At 36.0% G+C, this 25,850-nt stretch overlaps 1 protein-coding gene across 4 annotated transcripts in view; it reads right to left on the bottom strand.

The window, feature by feature from the left end:
- Positions 1-25,850, bottom strand: part of SCEL (sciellin) — a 70,558-nt gene that overhangs the window by 25,281 nt on the left and 19,427 nt on the right. For 3 of the 4 annotated variants that reach the window (XM_038148667.1, XM_038148647.1, XM_038148676.1), the window contains 10 exons: positions 23,161-23,465; positions 17,024-17,102; positions 13,711-13,828; positions 13,021-13,083; positions 12,639-12,710; positions 8,399-8,467; positions 6,597-6,662; positions 5,332-5,397; positions 3,322-3,354; positions 2,078-2,149 (listed from right to left, as the gene is read on the bottom strand). In XM_038148667.1, coding sequence (XP_038004595.1) covers positions 2,078-2,149; positions 3,322-3,354; positions 5,332-5,397; positions 6,597-6,662; positions 8,399-8,467; positions 12,639-12,710; positions 13,021-13,083; positions 13,711-13,828; positions 17,024-17,066 — 602 coding nt within the window. In that variant the 5' untranslated portion in view covers positions 17,067-17,102; positions 23,161-23,465. The remainder of the gene's footprint in view (positions 1-2,077; positions 2,150-3,321; positions 3,355-5,331; positions 5,398-6,596; positions 6,663-8,398; positions 8,468-12,638; positions 12,711-13,020; positions 13,084-13,710; positions 13,829-17,023; positions 17,103-23,160; positions 23,466-25,850) is intronic. The other variant, XM_038148657.1, reaches the window with a different exon arrangement.

Below are 25,850 nucleotides of genomic sequence, written 5' to 3'. Positions count from 1 at the left end.
TGCCAGGTCTAACTGTTGTCCTTAAAAACAATGCATTAATTGCTTTTTTCTTTTTTACAGTTTTAGCCAGAAGAGAGTATCTGACATCCTTTTCAGGTAAATGCCTTCTGAAAGATTTTCCTTGTATCACTGAACAGTTTGTTCGAAAGCTAATTGCCATTTTCTACTTATTTTATCTTGAAATTAATTCCTTATTCATTTAATATTCCCTATAAGAATCCTGAATGACAGATAATTAATCGATTTAGTCTGATGTTAAAAGCATGACCTAAAAATCTTTCTATTCTAAGTAAAAATATAGGTACCTAAAGGATGTAAATTAAAACAATATTCTAATACAAATTGATATTACTATATCTACTCTTCATGTAACTGTTTACTTGCCCTGTGTGACACAACCATTTTTGCCAAAAATGTAGTATTTATGTGACATCTTTAAAAAATGGGAACTTTTGCTGGCAGCTGATTAATGCAATTTTTGTCTAGCAAAAATGTAACAAAAATCTGTAGTTTTGTGAAGCTAACCCATCAACAGCAGATGGATGACATCTGAAGCACCAGCCAAATGTAAAGGAATTATAGCAGCAGTAGAGAGGGCTGAATTTTGCCCACTAAGATTACAGACTACTTACAGTTTATATACTGACACAAATAGCAGTGCAGTGTTGCCATAGAAACTTGTAGACCAGTAAAATATTCCTCCAGCTCTTCACCAATGAAGGGACAGGAATACAGAGCTTGGTATGGTAATGAGAGCAACCAGGGGATGATTAATGTGAACTGATTGAGGGTGAGGATTAAGTCAGACCTTAACAAGCCCTTAGCAGTGAAGAATGGCTGTGACTTCCCTAGTTAATACTAGGCGTATTTAATTCTCTAAGATCTCCCATGTTTGTTGACAGGGAAATGTTTCACTGAAACATTGCTTTTTTTTTTTTTTTTTCCTGGGGATTACACTGTCAGACATCTTTGGGATGCTTCCTTAGTCATTTTGTACTGGGGGAGGAGAGCAGGATTCAAAATAGTATAGACCGTAGCTTCAGATCTCATAAAACTGAACTTTATGAATCAAATTAAATAAAATTAACTAATTTAAATTAATTTTAATGTTTGCACCGTTTAATATTTCCACATAAAAATTGCAAATGAGCTACTGTAATTCTCAGTGCATATCTAGATATCTCTTTCTAATTTAATTCATTTTATAATTGCATATTCAGGCATTTTACTCTGGTCAAGGTCACAGAGAAAATTTTTTTACATGTTTATAGAATTACAGAATGTCCTTGAGGGAAGGAACCTTAAAAATCATCCCATTCCAATCCCCTTCCTTGGACAGGGGCATCTTCCACTAGACCAGGTTGCTTAGAGCCCCATCCAATCTGGCCTGTAACACTTCCAGAGATGGGGCAGTTATTGCTGATTGCTTTGAAAAATACAACATCTCTTTCAGTACAGAACCTTATAATTTGCTGAAATTTTAGTTTTAAAATGTTTTTTAAAAAAAAGTCAGTGTCTTTTCACCCAACAATTTTTATGGTATTCTGCAGACTTTCAAAGATAAGTTGATCCATCTAACTCATGCCTCAGAAACAAGTCCATCTGTTGAGACATGCTAATTTTGTCACCAAAGGGTATATGCTGGGTTTTCACTATTCAAAATGCTTACACCACAGTGCACAAGTTGGGGTGTTTTTATATGCATAGTAAAATGTAGTTACTATGTCTCCCATAATGTCTGAAGTGCAAAGAAAATACAATGTATAATCCATACTACCCCGGTTTTTCTGTTTCCTAGCATTTGCAGCAACTTAAAAAACAAGTGATGCTTTTAGGATGCAGGCTGGACAAACTGAAAGATGAAAAAATGAAACAGCTGAGATAACCTAGCAAGTCAATGAGAGGGAACTGAGAGTTTGGAATTCTAGGCCAATGGTTAGGACTGTTTAAATGCTGCATTAATCACACACCATGTCCAAACAAGCTATCAACTATACAAATAAAGCAAACTGAGTACTTAATATCCCAATAATCAATACTTATGAAAACATTGGTTTGATTATACTGTTTATGTTACCTTGCTGTAGCTTGATCATCCACATCAGTCTCTGATTTTTGAGGAGTCACCTGTTCTGATGAAGGGGCAGCCCTGCAACAGGAATGGTGAAAACATACTTAAGGCACAAGAAGATATTTGAAAGCATCACTTAAATGGTTTATCATTGTAGATACTACACCTTCTTTCAGGCGTAACTACAATGAGTTCGCATTTGCTTTAGTTCACTAGAGTACCACATCCACTAAGCCTTTTGAAAATCGAATATCCCTAGACTAGTTATTTGGCTAGTATGGATACAGTAATAAAGTGGAGTTTCTTTACTGTTCAAAAGTTATTTTAGTAGTGAAAAAAAACTTGAAAAACCTTTTCTCCTACCTAATATATCTTATTTAGTAAAGACAAAACTTTTATTTAACTAGAAAAGTACCGATTTTAAAAAAGCTAAATAAATAAACATTTACACTTTCCTATTTTTCTTTATGTGAACAATCAAAGTGGTCACAGGGATCCTAAAATTATAAGTAATTATAAGAAAAGGAGAAGGTGTCAGATAGAGTTGATGAGGATTACCTGCTTCTTTAGAGTATTTTTTCTATTAGTATGGAAACTAAACCATGACAAGTTGCATAGCTGTCTTAATTATAAGTCATGAAATTGCAGGCTGATTAAGTAATCTTTTCTTGATTTAGATGATGTGAAATGGACGTTTAATTAATGAATTAATTTAATAAATTTATTTTCTAAAATTAGAGCAATCTTTGAAGACACTCAAGTTTAGAGTACTTTGCATCAATTCATCTTAATGCCTTCTATTACAAGCCTTTGCATGTGCAGAGCTTCTTGATTTAACTTGCTTTTTATTCACATTGCTTACATGCTCTTTAACAGTTTCTTTGCATAGCTCACACTCTCTTTCACTGACTTTAGAGCAGCAGTTGCATATAAATGTATTTGCATTAGCAACATATATGACTGTGGAACTAAAACTGCAAAGCAGGTTTTAATGTTTTATGCATTTTAATGGGTTTTTTTTTCAATTTGAGTAAATATCCAGTGAAATATTTTAAGCTATATGCAAATAATTGCATTTCTGCAGGGAAGGAAGTTTTCGTCATGCACTTCTGCAACATCAGCTACAGAGGAACCCTCCCAGGTAAATTATACAGTGTTTGTATTATAAATAAATGTAAAATAATAATTGAGGTTTATGCAAAGGAGCATGTTAAATTTCTTAATCTACTAAGAAGCAAAGTAAGACATACGTGGTTGGAGCCTCTGAGTTTTCTGAAGTGGTTCTAGAGAAAGAAAAGAGGAAGCATTTCAGAAACCAAGTAGCAAAATGCTAGTATTGAAGCACTTTGCAAGATTTAGATCAATCAAGCAATTACTTTTACTTTCCCTTCCTTCCATGATAATTTTTTAAAATGTAGAATATATGTTTAACTCAAGTAGCATAATGCTAAATTCAAGCCATATTCCTTATATCACTAAAACAATCATTCATCAATTAACATTCTCCAGTTATTCCCTTTGACAGTGGTTTGTTTTCAGCACACAATCCACAACCATAAAACTCAAATACAGCGAGCTGCTTATGGTCTTAGCTCTAGCTGCAATTTCTTTCAAGTGTTCTGTGAAGTGTGTTTAATCAGTTGGAACTGAGGCAAAGAACTCTGGAAGTTTATATATCATATTTAACTATAAAAGTCTAGAACATCTCAGAATCACAAAAGTACATAAATAACCCTGACCAAGAAAACCCACATATCCATGATTGCTGGACTCCCTTCCTGAGGACAGCAGAAGCTGTCAGCCATTCCCAAATGTGAAGACTGTCTTTAAGACTGATAGTGACCTTTAGAAACTCTGCTTATTAGCATCTATGCATGGCACTTTATTTCCTGAAACTCACAGGCAAGTAAAAGGCTTTCCTTTGATAACTATTTTTAGTTATTATAATATTCACAACTTGAAATAGCTTTCACATTTTCAAAGCATTTTTAAAAGCTAAACCAAGTAATCATTAAATGCCTATCACTTTTTTTTACCAGCTGTTTGTGATAGCAGCATTGTTAGAGGATCTAGGAAGGGTCATGAAAGCTTCAGAAAGAATTTGCCTGTTTTCAGTCTTTTCTGAACTGTGTGACTGGAGGAGTAACTGGATAATTAGTGTTGAGAAGAACACAGGAATTCCAGCTTGCTATTGGAAGCTGGGTAGATGCCATATAGAACATTATCCTATGCTTTCAAAATTACCATGATGTTAGCAAGATATTGAAATGAAGCCAGATAAATTCTTCTCAGTTGGCACATTGAGAACATCTAGTAAGGACTGACTTCAAAGAAAATAAACTTTTACATCTTTGAGCCATATTTCTTCCGGGTGGAGAGTGACTGAATCTTGGCCAAAAAGATAGAGGGCAGTAAACAGAGCATAAGATTTAAAATAATTGCTAAACTTGGTTTTAAGTCTTCCAGTGCCAGACATTCCATAAACTCCCAGGGCAATAGTCTACCAAGGCTTATATCTAACATCACAGTGCATCCATTCATTTTTGTTTCATTTCATTTTCATCATTGCCGCACATGAGACTCATGTTGGAAATTTCCCAGGTTAAAACTAGGGAAGCAGAAGGCCATGCTGCAGAAAATAGTGGGCTCAAGAAAAAAAATGAAGGTTTCTTTATTAATAATTTAAACCATCCAAATTCCGCTTTTAGATAAAAGCACAAGAAACATTCCCTGTTCTCTTTCTATTATGTCAGAAGACAACCACAACTTCAGAAATAAACAGCAAACATTTTTCTGTAAGTAACTTTAGTCTGATTGTTCTTGGATACTTTGATGACAGTAGATTAGTAGATTTTGAGGTTTTGTTCACAAAAGGGCCAAGGGTGAGCCTCTGACTGTGCATCCAAATGGCACCAACAGATACCTGCCCTTCTGGCCGCTCTCTCTACAACACGTTTGCCTTGAGGATAATTAATTGGAATAGTCCAAAGTGAAACCATGAAGAAAGAATTGCAAGGATGACAGAAAAATTTTGGGATCACTCACGTAACCTCAGGTTGCTGGCACTTCATATGCTCAGGCCCCAGTCAATGCTGGGCATCAGGCTGCCAAGAGCCCAAATACTTAGGCATGGGATGCTTTCTCTTTGCATGGCATCTTCTGCATCAAGCTCAGTCCACCAAAGGACTGCCCTGCTTTCTTGCTCCCAAAATGAGCTCTAGCCAAGAGTTAGGAAACAAGCAGCGATCACTGATACGCACCGTTTGCTTTCCGCTTTTTCTGTCAGAGTCTTACTACTCGAAACTGGGGGAGGCATCCAAGATTGCCTGTAAATTTTAATAAATAATTGTTTCAGTATTAGTTTAATGCTCTGGGCCTGAACAGCATACTGTGAATTTTACAGTAGAAGTGATGTAAAAACACCTGGAACTTTTCTTAAATTATCAGTATTTTCAAAGACTGCATGTTGATACTTTTTAGACCATATTTACAGAAAACTGAAAGGAATAGGACATAGTACAGTAATTTTATTTATTGTGGAAAATGTTCTGTGACTCTAGGTGGTCTTTTCTGCAATCTGAGTGGTACAAATAAATGGATCATTCATGGAAAGGACAACCAGATAAAATGCACAAAGAGTGTTGAGTATCAACACAAGAAACACAATCAGGCTATTAGAGGTCACATAAATAGCACAAGCACTTTCAGTTCCTTTTTTGTTTGTTTTTTTTGTTTTTTGTTTTTTTTTTACCCTTGTAACTATCAATCCAGCAATTGTTTTTGAGGTAAAAAACAATTACACCAGAAGCAGTGCAATTCATTGATTGCCTTCCATATCTTCCAAGAACCTGAAGAGAGCTACTGGACTGAAAACAGCATAAACTTCCACTAAACAGGTCTGTTAATATAAATACAATGACATTTTCACTTCTACATTCATCAGTCTACTGATCACATTTTTATGCATTAAATAGAAAATCATGAATGAACGGAATTTGCAGCTGGGAAGAATGCAGAAAATTATGGCTATCACCAGCAGTACATTTTAAATTAAAAATGTGTTTAGTTGTACACCCTGTTTTTATTCTTGCCTAGATAATGCTATCTGAAATCCAGATTTTTAAAGGTAGCTGTGTATCATTAAGAAAACTGTGTGATTCATATGCACTGCAACAGCATAGGGTGAAGCTTGGCATCGAGATTTCACAGTTACAGTGAGCTACAATGCTTTAAAACTGGACACTGAAAATAAAGTACACCAGCTGAGTTAGGGGCTGCAGCCAAGAGTTAGCACTCATTGTGCCATGTCCAGCAGGCTCACAAAACCGGCTCTACAGAGAAAAAAGTTGTAAACCCCATGAAAAAAGACAGAGGATGTAAAAGTTTAATTCTTGAAGCTTGCTGAGGAGTTTGAGTGAGCTGAAGGAGGAAGTAGGTAATTTTTTAATGTAATTGTGTTACATTACTGAGGCTTAACGCAGTGCTATAGACACTCTGACAACCAAGCAGTGGTGGTAATGAATACCTCTTTTTCTTGATTGGAGAAGTGACTGCAGTGGCTGTGGATGCTGCATTAGGAGTCCAAGATTGTCTGTTAAGGAAATATATATACTGAGTTAATCTTCAGAAAGAGTAGCCTTTTAAATTATTAAAAGAAAAAAAAAAGAAATCATATTTCTGCTATCAGAATTATACAAATAGGTATGGTAAATGCTATAACTATGGTTATAGACCTCAAAGGACACAAGATGTGGGAGACCTTAAGGGATTCTGATGTTTACACAAATGGATTTTTACTTGATATCCAAAGTGATTTCTGATTTCTTAAAATCTTGACTTCTGTACCTACACTTTAGTCTCTAAACACTATAATAATATTATCTTTCATTTTCTTTCTTTAAATATTGTTTCTTGTTCACATAGAATGCTTTATGTTATGATATGTTTGTAAAACTAACCTATATAAAATCCAAGCCAGTGATTTCTCATAACATTTATCTAAAAGTTATTGTCTTATCCTCTGCAACTCTTAATGATAGTAATTGGCAATTCATAATAACAGTAATTGAAGAATAGTGCTTTACAAATCATTTTGCTCTCTGGCAGGAAAAAAAAATACATACAATTTAAGTCGCTCTTAAGTCCCACTTCAGAATTAATTGTTGCTCTGCAAAAAACCCTCTCCAAAAAACACCCCCATAAAATTCAATTTATGTGATGCTTCATGTGTCATCATCAGCATGATTTACAACATAATCATGCAAAATTATAATTTGAAAGAGTGACCTCAGTTGACCTTTAAATGCCAGAGATACTGATTTGCTTTTCAGAGTAATATCTCAATTCTCCACAAGATGACTTTTAATTGCTGTGCTCTCTAGCAACTATGTTCTGTGTAATTTATTACTGACACAACGCTGCTGACATTGATGAAGACACAAAGTGATGCATTTACAAGTATGGTGGCTGAGCTCTTCTGACTTTGTTAAATTAAAATGAAAATTTCAATCAGGTACTAGGTGGAAGTTTTTAGAAAATAAATTTTCAGTGTTGTGGAATTATATGACATATATAGAGTGGCCACCTCTGAATCATAGCAACTTTTAAAATAATATATCAACAATGTTGTGCTGACTTCTTTTAAATTAAATTCTTTTAAATTAAAACTGTTTTAATCAAAAGACTGGCCTTCTGACCAAAGAAAATGTTTCTCTTGCAAAAATCAGCTAGGTTATCAAAAAACTGCTTTTTATGTTTTGGTTCTCAAGTTTTCCACTGTGAGTGTACAACAGCATTTTCCACACAAAGCATTAAATAGATGTTTTCTTTATTCTTCCTCAGAATTATGTATTTTTTGGTAGATTTTATGCAGAGAATTCTAGAGTTCCAAAACATACTCACATTTTTCCTAATTCTCTTATTCTTTTTTGTTTTTTTTTTTAATTTAAAACCCCATCATTATTAAATAATCATTATGCTGAGTAAATGTGTAATCTGAGGTGGTGTCCCTTTTAAACTGTGTGGAGAAATAGGATTCTTTAAGGAAAATTCTTCTGGTTTTAATGATTTTTTTTTTTTCTTCTCAACAACTAGAAAAAGTGTCTATGATCATTTAGATATAGATGCCTACATTCCAGAGGTCAGGTGGTCAAATGTAGCCTAAACCAGGCCATAAGCCACACAAATAATTTTTCTGTATAATCTTGGTGTGTACATGAATTCTAAAGTTAAGGTAATATATAACACTTAGATGATAATGCATGATAAATGATACATGATAAATTATAATGCATAATATTTAGATGATAATGTTTCTGAAATTCATACCTGTTGTTTTGCTTATGGTTCAGAGTTGGGGACTGATTTATTTTATCAGTATCACTTCCAGCTGGAATTCTGTCAGAAACAGAGGAATTATTTATAATACACACTCTAATTTTTTTTTAAAATCCATTTTCAATTAAATTAAAAGATGGAGTATCATTTTGCCTTGTGTACTGATATCCCAGTATCACAAATATCCAAGTATCACTAAAGGTAGAGAACAGAAGCTGAAATTATATAAATTTAATGCATTATTATCTGAAGACTCTGAGTAGCTCACTGAAAAAGTTTTCCAAGATGATGTTCAAACAATAATACTGTATTAAACGTCACTGTTGCTAACAATTTATTACAACTCCTTTGAATTAGGTCAAAATACCAGAAAGAAAGCAATGTTAATTCAAGCAGTACACACAGAACTATTACCTTTTTCTCTGCCTCACCATTCCCAGAGAGATGCAACAGTCTTGTTTTATTTACAGATTTAATAGATCAATGTGATGTGAATATAATTTAGTGCAAAATCCCTGGCAAAGCATGGTATTGACCTACAGGAGTAACTTCTATCACAGTTGGATTCTTTCTGCTTGAACTGATTTCATTAAGCCATGAAATTTACATGAAGACACAACCACCTGATTTTTCAAGCCCTTTATGGATTCTACAGTTGCTGCCTAAAACACTTCAAAATTTTCACAGAAAACACCATGTAGCTATCATAGCTGAAGCGGATTAACTTCTTATTTTATTCTAGCTTACTTCCTATATATGGAATATTTTTAGTAAGAACTGAGGGACTCTGAAAAGCTAAAGTGATGTACTTTGAAATAAAGGACAAATACTAAGTTGACAGTGTGATCTTAAATATTCGATTAAATCAGCTGAAACACATCTTGACCTACAACTTATATATTTTTTTAAAACTTATTTATTCTCATCTATAAACTGAAGCCATAGATGAAAAATAATTAATCCTAGATGTATAATCTGATGTTACATATCAAATATTTTGTATCCTGCCTTCAAGCAGCGCATTACATACCGTTGTACGTAATGAAAAGCCTTCCAGGGAGTTCTGGGACACAATCTGCACCAGTGTGTGCTCTGTGTCTTTTGCAAATCTTAAACCCAATTTTGCAAAGAACCCTCTCCTGTCAGGGCAGCATGTGATGCGACAGCAGCTACAGTTGCTGGCAAGGTCACTAGAGGTCTCACTAACCCTGCTGGCTCTGCTGCGGATGCGAACCCGAGCGTTCCCTCTCATTCCCCATTCGCCAGCGAACCAGCATTTCTTTCACGTTTCATCGCGTATTTTCAAAATTCCAGCACAACGCTTTACATAGTTTCGTATTTTCTCACTTTAAATCCAGCACTTTTTTTACTTAAAAAAAAAAAAAAGTGAAAGAAAGGTAAGCCTTATTTTAACTTCTTGTATAACTTTTGAGCTTCTGATAAGGAATCAAAGAATATCCTCTGTTCTCCCCCACGACGCTGTTTCCAACAGACACCCCTGGATCAATGGTCCATTTACACGTGTAATGTTTATCTGAATCAAGTTAAATTTCTGGCCTCCACAGTATCCTGTGATGGTGACTCCTACAATTCATATATGCATTACAGGAAAAATAAATGTTCTTTTTGTTTTGTTTTCTTTCCGTTTCTTTCTTTCTTTCTTTCTTTCTTTCTTTCTTTCTTTCTTTCTTTCTTTCTTTCTTTCTTTCTTTCTTTCTTTCTTTCTTTCTTTCTTTCTTTCTTTCTCTCTTTCTTTCTCTCTTTCTCTCTTTCTCTCTCTCTTTCTTTCTCTCTTTCTTTCTTTATGTTTCATTTTTTTGTTTCTTAATTCATTACCCAAACATTTACCGAGTATCTCCCCATTCTTACAGTACAACAAACAGAAAAAAATTCTTTCATTACTCAGTTTCCCTATATAATTCTTTTCCAAGCTCAGGACTTTTTGTCTTGTCAGGCATTTTTCTTATGAGAGCTATTCCATCCTTTCTCACTTTCCTCTTTATTTTTTTCCCTGGCTCTATTGTAGTTTCTTCACATCAGTGAAATGCTTCGCACAGTGATCAAGATGTGGAGAGCAGGTTCATACCACACACTGCAATGGTCTCTGGTTTGCTCTCTGATCTTTTACTACTAACTTGTATCATTCCAAAGTATTAGATTATTAATAAAGCAAGCAATGAAAGTATGTCATTTGCTTCTGTCTCATTTATCCAGATCTAATTGCTATAGATGCAGTTGGGATTTAGTGTTGCTGGAAGCTATTCTGGACTTAGGATCACTAAGTACATGGAAAAATAGCGTGGTAATTTTCATCCCTACCTGACTTTTAAGGTTTAATCTTTTGTCAAATAGTTAGTTCCTAATAATACTTCTGCTTCCTCTGGGAAGGATGTTCTCCACTTGGTACAATTCTTATTTACACCTAAAATACTTTTTTGGTATACTTTGTCATCAGTTGCATATTAAGAACACTTTATGTTGGATATTTGTATGTATGAAAAGACAAAGATTCAGCTTAGGTCAGGTTGTAAGCTTAAGTCAGCTTACAACCTGAAATAATTCAGATACTTTAATATCTCAGCATAAACCAGAAAGATATAGAGTATAAAAACACAGTGCTCCTCAGTGACCCTGTAGAAACTGGATTTGTCCTATGACTTCTAAATTAGCAATAAGGGTTTGAGGCATGAAAATCAAGCTTTAAAAATTGTTTTGAAGTGAGTGGCCATGTGGATACATGTGACATAGGTGATATATGCTACTTGAATTTCCAAAAAAACTTCATAGAAGTCTGTTTTAAGTGTTCTTAAGTCAACTAAGTTCCCGTGGGTAATAGAGAAAAAACTGCTTCAAATGTTAGAAACAAAGGTTTGAAAAAAATGGAAAGTTTCCAGAGTGGAAGAAGAGATCTGTACAAAAACCTGTGTTCTTCCATACATTCATGAATTATCTGGAAAAAAAGGAGAGTGGGATGCTGTTGCTTGCCAATGTCATTACTTCCTGGTAGTCAAAACAAATGGTGACTGGCAAAGCTTTTCAGAAGTCATCTGCTAACATGTCAGATTTCTAAAATGGCAGATGACATTCACTTTGCTTGGATGCAAAGTAATGCCTGCCAAGAGAAACAACTGATCTCTGAACCAGCAATTATCACTCAGAAAAGAAATCTTGGAATTACATAGATAATCTTGTCAAAATTAAAACTCAATCCTTACTAGCACTCAAAAAAGCAAACTCGGTGTTATGAAGTACAACAGGAGGAATTACAAATGAAATAGAAATCATTGTTATTACTCCTCTGTGTACGTAACAGGTGTGCACAAATCTTAAATACCTACATGGAGATTTGGATTCCCCAATCAAAAGAACTAATATGGAAATAGAAAAGATACAAAGAAGAGCAATAGATAAATTGAAGTTATAGAATGGCTTCCTCATGATGAATGAAACAATACAGTGAACCAGGATTCAGAACCAGAATAGGCAGGGTGATGATACTGCACAGGTCTCTAGCCTATTCTTTTTCAAATTCCTGTGGAGAAGGTAAATTTTATGTAACAATTTTGCATTGTTTCTTACAAGAGAAGCAAGGATCATGAAATAAAATAACACTGTGCTAAAACTCAACTAAATAAAGTGTGCTTTCCTCACAGTGTGCATTTAAGTGTTGGTTCTCATAGCCTCAGCGTGTTCTGTATACCAGATGTTAAAGGTGGCTGGATTTTGAAGATGCAACACAGAAAGAATCTGCAAACACAAGCATGGTCATGTCTTCACCCAGCAGAGGTCAAGGCAGAACTGAACGTTCAAATTAAGCACCTATATGACAGGCATGACTCATACTGGTACTGATCAGAGTATTTGCAAACAATTGTGGGTTTAGCCATCTTGTGCTTAGCTATTGGAGATATGACTTGGGTTTTCAGTTTGAAAAGGAGGAAATTGGGGAGGAGTGGTTATCAGCTGTGGAAAGATACTTACATTTGTGAGGAAAGAATACACAGAAACAGGTACAAAATAAAAAGAAGATATCAAAAGAACCTTTTCTAAAATCACATTTTCATTTGTCTCATTGAAAATTTGTGCAAAAATCATTCAAAGTCTTTTGCTTAGATGCTTAATAAATAAGAAAACTTTAAAAAAGCACTGACTTCATTCATGCTTTCCTTTTTAAGACCTCTCACAGGTATAACATTCACAAAATACAATACATCCAGAAAAAGAGCCCTACCTGTCCAAGGTGGTATCAGATCTGTATCGTCCAAGAACAGCTTTCTGATCTTCCTTTTCATTTGTGCTACTGCTGTAATAAAAAAATTTAGAAATGACACTTTGGTCACTGATTTTATTAAACAACTCATCATTAATGAAAGGGTATCTTTGTCTCAGATTAAAGTATCATACAGGGTTTTAGACCATCCAGGTTTCAACAGATCAAACCCCAGATCCACAGCAGTGATCAATTATTGACACTGGAGTCAGATTTACAGTGAAAAGATGTATAGACTAAAACTGAACAAAGCAAGTTCTTTGCTCTGTTCATGATATAGTAAAAGGATACTCAGTTTTGTTTGGTAATATAATTAGAAACATGTTCAGATACTCCACCATACCTGTGTAGGCTCTCTTGGGATTTGTATTGGTTAAGCACCGCCCTTCCATAGTTTTCATCAGCACTTCAAGCAAAAGAAAAACAATAAATATTAAAAATAGATAACTTTTGGTTGGCAAAAGGTATTCTGTCTTCAATCAGATTTCACAGCTGTCCACTACCACTGTAATCGCACCAGCTGCAGAACTCTGCAGTAAAAAACTCCATACATTTTGGAGTGAGAATGATCTCATCCTACAACCTGTTCACAGACCAGATAATGATAACATGGTCCCAAGGCATTGTTTCTGCTGTAATTTAAGTCCTAGTTTACACTAGAGGAAATTTAAACTGATTCTAACTTAGGCTTCTTAAAAGAACTTGCTGAGATTTATAATCCTCTTCCTTACAAAAAGAAAAAGATCATAGTCTTGCAACCTAGACATATGAAATGTGTGATTTTACTTGCAGGGCAGAAGTTCATTAAATACTCAGCACTCGAAAGTCCCAATGAAAAACAGTCAGTGAATATTCAGCAAACTAATACTTCCAAAAGGCAATCAGTACATCATCAAGAAAAATAAATAAGAGCTATTTGATTGAATTCCCCTAATTCTGGTTGATACCATCCATGCAAAAGTAGATGCTGCATGCAAAGGTATATGGCATACTGAACTAAATCTGGAAGAAATGCATTTTGTATTTTTCTTACCTTTCCTCCTCAGGCCTCTTCTTTATCCAGCTGTTATCTTGCAAAAGGGTCCGTCGTTTATTAATATCATGAGTAGCTTGTTGTCTGCTTTTAATTGCAACAGAGGGGCTCTTCTTATCTGCAAATGCAGAGAAACATGTCTTGAAAATGGACATGCAGAAAAACTTTGTCAACCTACAGTACTATTACATAGGTTGAAATAGGTGAAAGTTTAGTACAGATTGAATTTTCAGTTATCACACCTGTTTCACCCAGATTGCTTTTTGAAAAGTTTGTAGCTTCACCTTGAAAGGTCTGCAGAAGCTCAGCTTAGCAAACTAAATTCAGTTTCATCCTTAATATGAAACTGCTTTGCCTGTTTCTGATGTAAATACATTTCACAGATCTGATAAAGGAATTATGAAATTTGCATACCACAGTAATCCCAGGAAAGTCAAACTAATGAATCCTGTTTCCTGGGGTGTTGTCTGTGGGTTTTGTATTTGCAGATGTGTGACAGGATACAACCTTTGAATGACAGCTAAACTTGAGGTGACCACGTGGCACTCCAACTACACCCAGCTCAAAATATGTGGATTTTCATGTTTCTCAAACAGTCAGACTCCCTCTGAAGCTTTTTCCTCAAAGGCTGAATGAACAGAGTTTCTTTACTAGTCAGTTACTTAATCTTAATCTGAATTTAATTCAAAGCAATACCTTTACATCAAATTTAACTAAAATTGATGTATGGTTTCAAAGGTTATTGGAAGACACAGACTGACATGCTGAACAAACATAGAAGCCTTACTTACTTTTGAAAACAACTTAAAATATCTTTGTCCAACAAGGCTGATATTTAGTGTATTGGGAAAGTAACAGTATGATATTCACTTGATTTGGGAGAATATGGATTCTTCCCTGTAGTACAAAACTGATGTTTATCTCCTTTGGTTTTTCCATGAGGGTTTTGGCCCTTTTGGCAAGCAAAAATATGCAATGACTATTGTTTAGTATTGTCAGTCCACCTAAGTTTCATATCATCAGCCTGTTTGAGGTAAGAGGAAATATTGTTGTGATATTTTAACATGGCCTATTAAAATGAAAATATAGAAGTTCAGATCAAACAGAAAGTCCATCTTTTTAATTGCTATATTTGCCCCAAATTTTTTCCAGAGAAGAGAGGATAAAATATTAAATATGCAAATTTTTTTGTGAATACAGCCAATTAATTAAAAAAAATAGATGAAAAGTACAGAGTGTCTTGTGTTTTCCTCTAAAGACCCTCATGGTTTTCTCCATTCATTCCTCACTCTGAGCATTCATGCAAAAGGATTTTCAAATTTCAGGAGACATCACTATCTAGTGTTCAGTAATTAGACTGTAAATATTGTATGCAGAAAGAACATGCTTCAGAGAGAACACATGCAGTCAGTAATATGTAATTTATCAGAGCTGTGTTTTGGCATTCTGCTCTGATTTATAAGAAAATGTACTCCTTGCATTCAATACACCTGTAATGATAACATTAAAAAATGACAAATAGCTACGGTGAGTGGAAGACTGAAGTATAATAAAGCACCAAAACATTTATCTTTAGTGACAATGGCTAATAGTGAATTTTTAAATACTTTTTTTTCTAAATACTTTTTTTTCTACTATTCTACTATTTTCTATTCTACTATTTTCTAAAGTAGAAAAAGTATTTTTCTACTTTTTTTTTAAATACTTTTTTTTCTAAAAGTAGATGAAAAAAGAGATAAAATTCTGTAAAAAGAATAAAAAGAGATCTGTAAAAGATAAAATTCAGTCTGAAAATGTATATATGTCTGTAATTCAAACTGTGCCTGTTTCAATTCCCTATAGATATGTCCATACTGCCTAGTGAAGGAGAAGGAATGAAAGGTTTGGACTCATCACTGATGTTGCCTAGTTGTGAATGTTCACTGGTTCTGTGTTGGACTTGCTCTCTCCAAGACTGAGGTGCTAGAGAAGTGGCAGTGTTTTAGGAGCCATGGCTGTGATAGCACAGATGTGTGCTTCCCTCTCTTGGCCTTGATACCCAGGTTTGGCTTTCTCCTTTTTAAGCAACATTGATCCAGCCAACTGACAAATGACCAGGGACAGGAAAAATGCTGTTTGTAAGAATGAGCTGAAAATCATGGTAGATTAACAAAAACTAGTCTATCCTCACCGCATGAATTCTGCATCAGCCTGTTCACTGCCTATTGAGCTAGTTTTTATCTTAAAAATATTTATTAAAATCTGACTTGAAAGAATTCAAAAAAATGGTGGCATCCCAGGCTTGCCTGAATACCTCCAGTAGGTTGTCAAAAATCCTTTGGATTTCTCAGAAATCGTGGCTTTTTAAATAGCTACATGCAATGAATGTTTCATGAAACCTTGTGTAAAGCTGGTAGCCCAGGAATATATATTGTTTTCTTGTCAAGAAACACTTGACAAGTGTTTAGCAGATTAGCAACCAATCTGCTAATGCCTGAGATCCTGGGCTAGCAGAACAGTACTCTTTTCTGGCCTAATGAATTTTCTCCCGAGCTTCAGCAAAAAAATCAAACATCGATCTGATACTACAGATTAGGTCACATGAGCACAGGCAGATGCAGCTCATCCCTGTCTCTATTTGACTATAAAAATTTATGTCCTCAATACAGTAGAGCCAAGGAGCTCCCTGCTGTGGCTACGTGAATTTTGGTGCACTTGAGCTTGGCACATCGCACCTGAACCAGGTGCTCGTGCATCTCAAAACCTTTCAATCTATAGAAATATTTTGGAGGTTCAGGGAAATGGAAAATTTCATCATGTTTCTAGTTTGCATCTGGTTATTTCTCTGCATAGAAAGCAAGTTCCAGCCCTCCTTGAGTTTTATTCCTCCAGAGGAATAAATAATCCCATCAGACAATGATTAAATGTCCTTTTTCTCCCCTTTCCCCATTCTATTTTCCCTCAATTTCTTCTCTTTTTCCCTGTACGAGTCAAAGATATGGTGGGGAGACCTATGGATCTTCCCACTCTCCTTGCAGCCACTTTGCTCCTGTGGGTTTTCCATGACAACCACACCCCCTTGCCCTGCACCATCCGGCTCCACTGCACTCCGCTGCCCAGTGGGATGTCCTGGCCTCAATCCCTGCCAGCCACAGCTTATGCACAACACCCAGAGTTTGGCACTTGAAGCGGGTCACGACGGCCCTGATCGCCCTCCGGCCACTGCCCCGTGAGGGAGCTGCGCCAGGGGCATGGAGAGGCCTGGACAGGAGCAAGGCTGCGCCTCGGCCTGCAAGGGCCCCTGGAGCAGGAAATGGAGGAGACTCAGTATTACCGCCTTGATTAGGAGACTGTTTTCGTATGTTGAAAGCTGACATTTGTCCCGTGGGATTGTTTTGTCCTTCTGCGGGAATCTAAAAGAAAACGTGACAAAAAAAGGAAGTGAGCGTTGTCAGCGAGATTAGGAATCCAAATGCCCCGAAGACAGGTCAGGTTTGCTGTCCAATTCGGTCATTCTCCTTGCACAAGTTTAGTCTGACAGGCTGGAATGGCTGAGGGCTGGCCACAGCCCTGCTCACAGCGAATATGGTGGCTTTTCCCTGCCTGGTGACAGCCATGTGCATCCCTGCCCTGCCGCTCTGCCTGTCACCCTGCCCCTTCCCTGTTGGGAGCTCCTGCCCTGGGAACACTTGGTGTGCTGAGAGCCTGCAGGGGCAAGAGGAGTGCTGCAGAATGGGTTGAGGTGGTGAGCTTAAGGGGAAGATGGTATCAGTCCCTGGCACAGCACCTGGAGCACAGGTGAGCCCATCCAGCCCTGCTGATGTTTTCAGACTCAGTGGCCAGCAGCTGATGCAGAGGGCAAGGGCAGAAAGCAGTTCTGCTGCTCTGCAACAGTTTTCCAGTCACTGACTTCTTCCCTTACGTCAAATCAGGTTAAAAGCCTCCAAGACTCATGATATTAAAAAAAAAAAAAATCATTTGGGAGTTGAGCCACTCAAAAGATTTCATGTTTTGCTTTGAGAGTGGTCTGTGAATACCAAGTTTCCTAGAGAAAGCATCAAGCAGAACATAATGACATTTTGATGACAGAAAATTCTCCCTTAAGTTAAAAAAGCCCCAAACGCTAACATTGACTTTGGAGTTCGGGCAAAACTGACTCTCTCTAGCAAATGGATTAATTTTTGTAAAGCAGCATTTTCCAAGAAAACAGTCTTGTGCTGGAAAGCTCACAACCAGCTCCACTGTCAGGCTGCTAAAATTTACAGAAGCACCAGAAAACTGACAGAAGCACTCCCTAAAAATCAGAAACACTCCTGGTTCTCTGGGTGACAGAGCTATCCTTTTCTTATTTTTGCAGAAGTAAAGTGTGTTGCTCACAAATCTAAACAGAGGGGAGACACTGAGACCTGTGGCTCTTTCTTTACTGATGGAAGGTGAAGATTTCGGATTCTGGCAAAAGCTTAAAAATAATGCTTACACTGACAATAAAACATTGTGGATGCCACAAAGGATTGCACTTAGACCAGATTTTTCTTTTCTATGCTTTTGCTGCCCAACAATTACTAAAAAAAAGCTTATGGTTAAAAAAAAAAGCCACAAAAAGAATCGCAACCACCTCCCAAAAAAAAAAAAAAAAAAAACTCCCAAAAATATCCCAGCATAAACAAACAAGCAAACAAACAAAAAGAAGCATTAAACAACTAGAGATCTTTCTAGAAAGTAAAGATATAAACACAAAACTAATACTAGAGTCCAAAGTCTGCATGTATCTTAACCAGTTGTGAAATTCCAAATATTTCTTAGAGTTTAAAATTCTGGCATTTTGAAAGGCTCCTACCTGCATTCCATTTTTTTTTAACCTTAGTTGTTGGTGTCAAGCAAGCATTGGCACAGTGTGTGTAGAAAACATGTGACTGCTGCATCTGGTTCCCACACAATAAAAATATGCTCAGGGCTATGGTGAGGCTTATTTATCTTGCAATAGGCTATAAAATACCTTTTTAAAATATTTATGTAAGGTTTTAAGCATATGTGAACTGAATTTTCTAGAAACTGTTCAGGTAGGTTATCAAGCAATCAGTTTTTTTAGATAGCTACCACTTTCACTATAATTTTATCTGCACTGTCCCAAGATGGTAGAGAGGTCTCTGATCCACTTTTACAGCTTAGGTATAGCTGGACATCTGATGTAGTCAGTCCCAGTATGACAGAAAGTTTGATATTTCAGCATATTTTCAAGCAATGAGAACTGGAACTTCTTCATCTCAAGAAGTAGTAGTTTGCATAGAAGGATTTTGGATTTATTTTCTATTAAGTACTTTTAAAGCCATTTGCTAAGGGAAATTAATCATAAGACTTTGAAAAAGGAGACTACTTTTGTGAAAATTAAACCAAATGAAAAGCAACTATAAAGAGGTTTGTAACTCCTCTTGTATCCATGAGAGTCCAGTGTGTTTCTTTCATCCTCAAACATTTAATTAATACTGGGTTTTTTTCTCATCCTATATTAATTTTTTAATATTTTTTAGGGCAAAACAATATTTCTGTTTCACATGTGCACAGCATCCAGAATAAGCTGCTGCATAGTGTCCCAACCCAAAAGCAGTATGCATAAATGAATCTAAGAAACAGGTACACTCCCTTTTACAGTCAGCACTAAAAATGTGCCAGGTAGTCTGAAATTTTAAACCCAAGCATTTTAGTCCTACAAAATACTGCCATTTTGTCCTTAAGGCTTTCCTCTTGCCTCTGAGCTTTCAAGTTCTATATCAAAGATTAAGTCATTAAAATTTAAAATGCAAATTAAAAAAAAATCTTATTTTAATCTGTAGCACAGACAATCAAGAATCATCAGGGTAAGATTTAAATGTTAGGGATTGGAAATGAAAAGAATCTTGCCTAAAGAGGCAGACTAGAGCTCATCAAAGCATTTTTCCTTGGCCTTCACTATTTTGAACTCTGTGTGTTCGTATCTGTGTATTTGAAAAGGTGAGTGGACTAGAGATTATGAGGGTCCCATTAGTTTAAAAATATCAGCTCATAAAGATCTGGAACTGTCACATTATTCACAGGTCAGTGAACAGCTCATCTTCAGACCATAGGGAGATAAACAAAAAGTTTTTAGCTTTGTCAATGAGATTGTGAGAAAGCAGAGTTACAGCTTTCTGTACTATGCTGTACTAGTAAATTATGCTCAGACATTTTTAATGAGATCTCAACCACCGAAGCAAAACAACTCAGCTGGAATGCAAAACAAAAACAAACAGGAATGCAACTCCAGTGTAATTTGAATTTAAAAACAGCGTCAGGAAACTCTAAATGAAAATTAAAGCCGCCCTGGCCAGTCCAGTAAGCGGCTCCTAAATGGTTTTAAGACATGCCAGTCCTAGATTTAGACCCTCAAACATTTGGTGGGAAATCCAAACATAATTCCAAAGAAATTCAGAAAAACTTCAGACGTGCCTTCAGGGATAGTGAAAGTCCATCTAACCTGGCAAGAAACTAGTCCATCCAAAGTCCTGGCAAGAAATTCCTCCAAAAACAGCACAAGTCTCTAACACTATTTTTATCACAAATACCTATATTTACACTTGTACATCTCCTTTTCATCTCCTGCAGTGACTGATCAGCAGAATACCTCAGGCCTGCCTTAAATTCTGAAAGCCAGACCTTCTAGTTTTCAGATCATCTGACCACACCCATTCCTCCACCACAGAATCCTTTTGCCTTCCTTCTGCTCTTGGCTGTAGCTCTTTATGTGATTAGGCTCCACACATATGCATTGCCGTATTTTAAAAAATACATAATAATAGAAGCATTTCCTGTAAGATGTTTTCTACATCAGACTGAACTAGTTCCAACAAAAAAATCTTTGCTCTTTGGCTTCTAGCTATGACAGTCATTAAGACCTTATTCATAAGAAGTCAGTTGATATGTATTTTGTTTCTAATAAAGCATTATTAGTTTCCACAGCTTGGAGGCAAGAGGCCTCTACATTATCATCACACTGTATAATAAGGAATTCACCATAGTAAATGTTGAAGGAGTGTCAAGAGAGGTACACCTTCTTCTTTTAAAAGTCAAAATATTTGTTTTTATACTGAGGTTTTTCATTTAAAGCATTGCCGAATTCAAATGACTAAAATGTCAAATTTCCCACTATTATTAATGAACTGGGTGATACAAAAAGTGGTAGCCGAACAAATGACTTAAAAAAAGATTATTTCAGAATTTGCCTGTCATCCAACTTCTCATGCTGTATTGCTAAACCAGCCTCAGTTGTAGAGAAGTTGCTGAAATTGGCACGTCCACATAAAACACCAGCTGGAATAAACGGGTTCCATGTATGGCTCTACACAACCACAGCTTGCTGGCTGCTGTTTGCTACATGATCTTCAAGTTCCAGCTTTTTGAAAGCATCTAATATTTGCCATGTGAAAATGAAAATTGGCCTATACTGCCTTCTTTCTTTATCCCAAATACGAAGCAGAACATTCAGTATCCTGTGAGCAACCAGAGCTCAAACTTTTAGAATCATTCCATTAGAACTGAAGACTTACTTCAGTTCTACCTTTTGGTTTCCTTTGTTTTCCCTTGTAACTCTTAATCTTAATTCTACAGTATGTGGTTTATCTTTCATTTATGTGAGCTGAATGTAGAGAGTATGATGGTTTAAAGAAAAGCACATTTGCTCTGAATCACAGTTATGAAAGACACAACAGAGTTTCCTTACTTTCAGTTAACAACTTTCAAGTCAGCAAACTTCATTATTTCCTCCATCATTTCTCTTGAATATAGTGTGAGCAAGCAATTGAATTAAGTAATCATGACTTGATACAGGATAAAGATTTCCAAGCCCTGCTAAGACATTGGGGATACACATAATTGCAGCTCTTCTTCTAGACAGGTACCTGTAAGTGTGTGAGGTGAAATCTTTCTGGTCTGGAAGTCAATAGCAGTTTTGCTGTTGTCCATATCCATCCTTTCTCCCCCCAGATAACAGTGCTGTGACTGGGCTGTCAGATCTGCCTAGCTACACTTACACTCAAATAAGAATTTCCTGATTGCAGATAAAGGCTATTTTGCAAACCACTATCACAGCCAGAACCATTCAAGGCTGTACAATCCTTCATAAATCCAAACTTGTTATTACACACAAGAATATGATCTCTTCAAATAGCCTTAAAGGCCCCTTCTGTCAGGTGCAGATCTCTATGTATAACTGATGCTCTAATTTCTTCCCACACAATTGCCAGCAGTAACATGATTCTGTTTGTTTGGCAGTTAACTAGTCTTTTTGTCCTTTTGCTGAAAACTACATTTAAAAATTGCTACATTTATTTTACAGACATTAAACAATTACAAAAATGTGTTCCTAAACAGATTTTTTTTCAGGAGTTACACATCAGAGCAATAGCCATATAATACGTTTGTGAACTTCTGAAAATAACACATTGTGTTTAAATAAATATTTTACTCTACCGCCTTGTCCACAGAACTAATTACACAGAAAAGAGTTTGCACAGAAAACAGAAATAACGTGTATTTGTGTAAGAAAGAAAACAGGCAAGATAGGACTAGAGACCACGTGAATGTATGACAGCAATCATTCACGTATTTGTAGCTGAAAGAGCTCTCAAAACTGGTTTTTCAAGATGTGGGCGGAGGAGATGCTGTTTTGAAAGAAGCTGTGGAACTGTCACTAATGTAAAATCAACTAAATCACAATTCAAATTTGTATGTATTTTCAAATTAGAAATACTCATTCAGTTTTAAATGTAGTTGTTTTTTTTAAGAGTGTAGAAAAGGGGGTGATAATTTTAATTTTCTTTATTCGGCTCTGGCATTCAATTCATTAGATATTTGATGAAGAACCCTTCCTGTTTATACATGTGTTCTGGTCATTGTACAGATAAGTCCTTGCATTAAAGTAGAATAGGTATTTTTGCAAAGGTGAAAATTAAAGGGAACTGTTGTTTTGGGTTTGTTTTGGTTTGTTTGGTTTTTTTCCCCAAAATAATAAAGATAATTCAAGAAAATTATAAAATAGTAAATACTCATTATTTTAGACAAAAAAATCCAAATAAAGAAAAAAAAACACCAATAAAATGAACCAAAGAGCAAAAAATACATTAAAACAGCCATTCATGAAAAGTGGTCTGAACTTTGAATTTATCAGAGAATTATCACTAGAATAAAATACAATTAGCAATATAATATAAATAATGAAATAATTTAAATGGTATGGACAGAAGAAGTCAGAAAGGTCCCAGGAATCTGAACACCAAAACTGTATAACTTTCGGAGCTGCATTTTCATGGTCAAGTTCTCCATACTTCTTGAAAATCAGATCCTTTGCAAGGGCATCCTAAACTGGACATTAAGAAATCACAATCACAGAACATCTGAAAATGTAGGAATTTCCCTACATGGTAGGGAACAGTACAAAAGCAGAACATTTAACATCCTTACCTAGGTGCGGTAGAAGTTAGTGTCCTAGCGTGGCTCAGTGTGGTTAGTCAGCCTGGAAGGAGGGCACAATCAAAGCAGACTGAGAGCTGAACTGTTCTTCCCCATCCAGCTGTCTGAAAAGTCAAGAGATTTCTCCTTCAGAGGCTGAGTCACTTAAGGAGGAGGTAGGAGGTGTGGAAAAGGGTGGCACCTTGTAGAAATACCAGATCAATTAAGAGTACGGGTGAGTTGTTGTCCTTCTGTGCTTGCTGTTCTTTTCAAGTGCAGTAGGGTTGGGTTTCACAAAATGAACTGCCTTCACAGACCTTGGAAACAGAAAACCAAGCAATTACCATTTGGAAAAATATGCTAGAGTAATTTGGATTTTCCACAGAAATACGTGTTGCAGAGCTACAGGGCTGCCTCTCAGCCAGAGCTGCAGGTATTTACAGGGATGAACATGAAGTAACAGTGTATTTCACCAAAGAGAAGTTCTGCAGAAGTGTTACGTGGGGATCACACGCTGGGATCTGATCTGCATTAAGTATTTGCACTGTTTGGGTATGTGGGCAGAGGCAAAAGATCTGGGGGGAAATCCCTCCCACATGAGATCTTGTTGCAAGTCTCTCTTATCTCTGCACATTTGCATTTCTCCTTCAGTACTGCCAGCAATAAACAAAGGAGGGAATAACTTGTGTTCACTTTGTTTTTTTCTTTCTTTAAAATGGCTGCAAATAGGTTTGTAGTCTAAGAACTGCCTTACTGTTAGTAAATACTGCAGTATGAAATCAGTACTATTCTTATAGGAATAATGTGTACAACTCCATGCTTCTCTTTAAGATGCAGAGGCTGGCTTTAATGTATCTTATACAAGCCCACGTTATTTTATATTTCAGCAACTTTTGTAATGAAATATGTGAGAGGTCATTAAGCAAGATGCTGGCCAACCTTTAGTCCTATTATCTTTTATGAAAATTAAGAATTTCTTTGAACACAAAAAAGCAAACTGACATGAATTAACTTAGTAATAGCCTGTATTTTTGTTCATGGTTACCTTTTCATAGGCTTGATACTTAGTTGTATGAAGCTGTTCTCCAAACATTGGTTCTATTTGATAAAAGACAGCTGATGAAGTAGACCAGCAGACAAGAAAATACCACATATTCTACAAATAGTATAAACTATTAACTACCACAAATCTCAGAATTAATGATTACAAGCATGCACACATTTCTAAATTTTGTACATCTCAAGTTCTGGGTCTCTTAAAATCAAAAATTCTTACAGCAGTCCTGGAATTTTCAAGGACTACGTGTTTATCTTTTTACAGTCAAGAAGAAACTTTTGTGAATACATCTCTTTACAGACACATTGAGAATTTAGTTGCATCCCATATGAAACAGATGTCTTTCCCTGTAAGAAATGAGGAATTAGCATTAAATGGGAATTAGCTTTAAAAAAATCAACATATACTTTAATTTGAAATTGACATCTAGCTTTTATTTATAGTAACACCTGAGACAGGGAATATCTTCTTTTTTGAAACATTTTTCTTTCAAAATTCAGGTGCTACGTGATATGAATTTGTTATCAGTTTCCATTCAACCAGACAAGCCCCACTTGTAAATCAGAGATATGCTTAACCTGTCTCACAGCACTACCTTCTTTAGCCAAAGTGTTTGAGAAACACAAATAGAGATGCAAACAATACCGTCTGGAGAAGTTAAATTTATATTTTCCTGTATGTGTGGCCTTTGAACACAGAGAAGAAACTTTGGGGCACAGCAGGCCAGTTCTGCTACCCCAAATAAGCCCAAGGCTTATTCTAAGGCAGTCTTTGCTAAGTCTTTGGTGTCTGGTGTGACAGAGTAGACAGTCTATAGGAAGATGCATACATATGAACTTCCAACAATGGTACTGACCTCAGCCTAGGAATGAAGCAGGCAAGCTGTCTTTTAGTGACAACCAGTATATTCATTGGATGGTGAATTTTTGGTGTTAGTTATGCTAATTACTTAGTATTTCAAAGCTGTAAATAGTAATTCAACCTTTTTTTAGACTAAAGTAAATCTGACTTAGGTATAAACAGTCTGTCTCATTTTCTGTGTTGTAACCACATGCAAGCATTGTTCCTAGTGAATAAAGAATATATGATGCAGTGCTGTATATCAGGAATTGAACAGTTTCACCAGTGAAAATGACACATAACTATTTTCCATGAAAAAACTTCCCATACTCTGAAGAAATTCAACTTTCAGAAATTCAGAGGAACTCAAACTTTGCCTTTGGATCATGCAACACTTACAAATCCAGCCATGCCCAGAGTGTGAGAACTGTTCTGCAGTCAGGTTTCATTTTTCTTTTAATTCTCTAGTATAAGGTCCATATTAAATTGAAGGAAGGATAGAATTGAAATACAGCAAAATGTAATTTCTCAGACTTTATCAGAACTTGAATTACATCTCCCTTACTACCTTTCTCACTCTTAAGAAAACATCCAAGTTGAAACACAGACAGACAGTATTCTAGCCACAGATTTTTCCATAGTGTCAGAAAAGAGTAATGCAAAAAATACAAACAAGTTTGTATTGACAGCTGATGACAGTCAACTGAGTATGTAATTTACCTAACCATTGCACTGGGCATGTACTACAACTGATTTCACATTTCGAGGATTTTTTCATTTTTCTTTTTAGTTCAACCAGTGAGGT

This window comes from Motacilla alba, chromosome 1, assembly GCF_015832195.1.
Source record: "Motacilla alba alba isolate MOTALB_02 chromosome 1, Motacilla_alba_V1.0_pri, whole genome shotgun sequence".
Taxonomy (NCBI): domain Eukaryota; kingdom Metazoa; phylum Chordata; class Aves; order Passeriformes; family Motacillidae; genus Motacilla; species Motacilla alba.
Note: the sequence above shows the minus strand (reverse complement) of the source record. Positions and strands in the feature narration are given on the sequence as shown.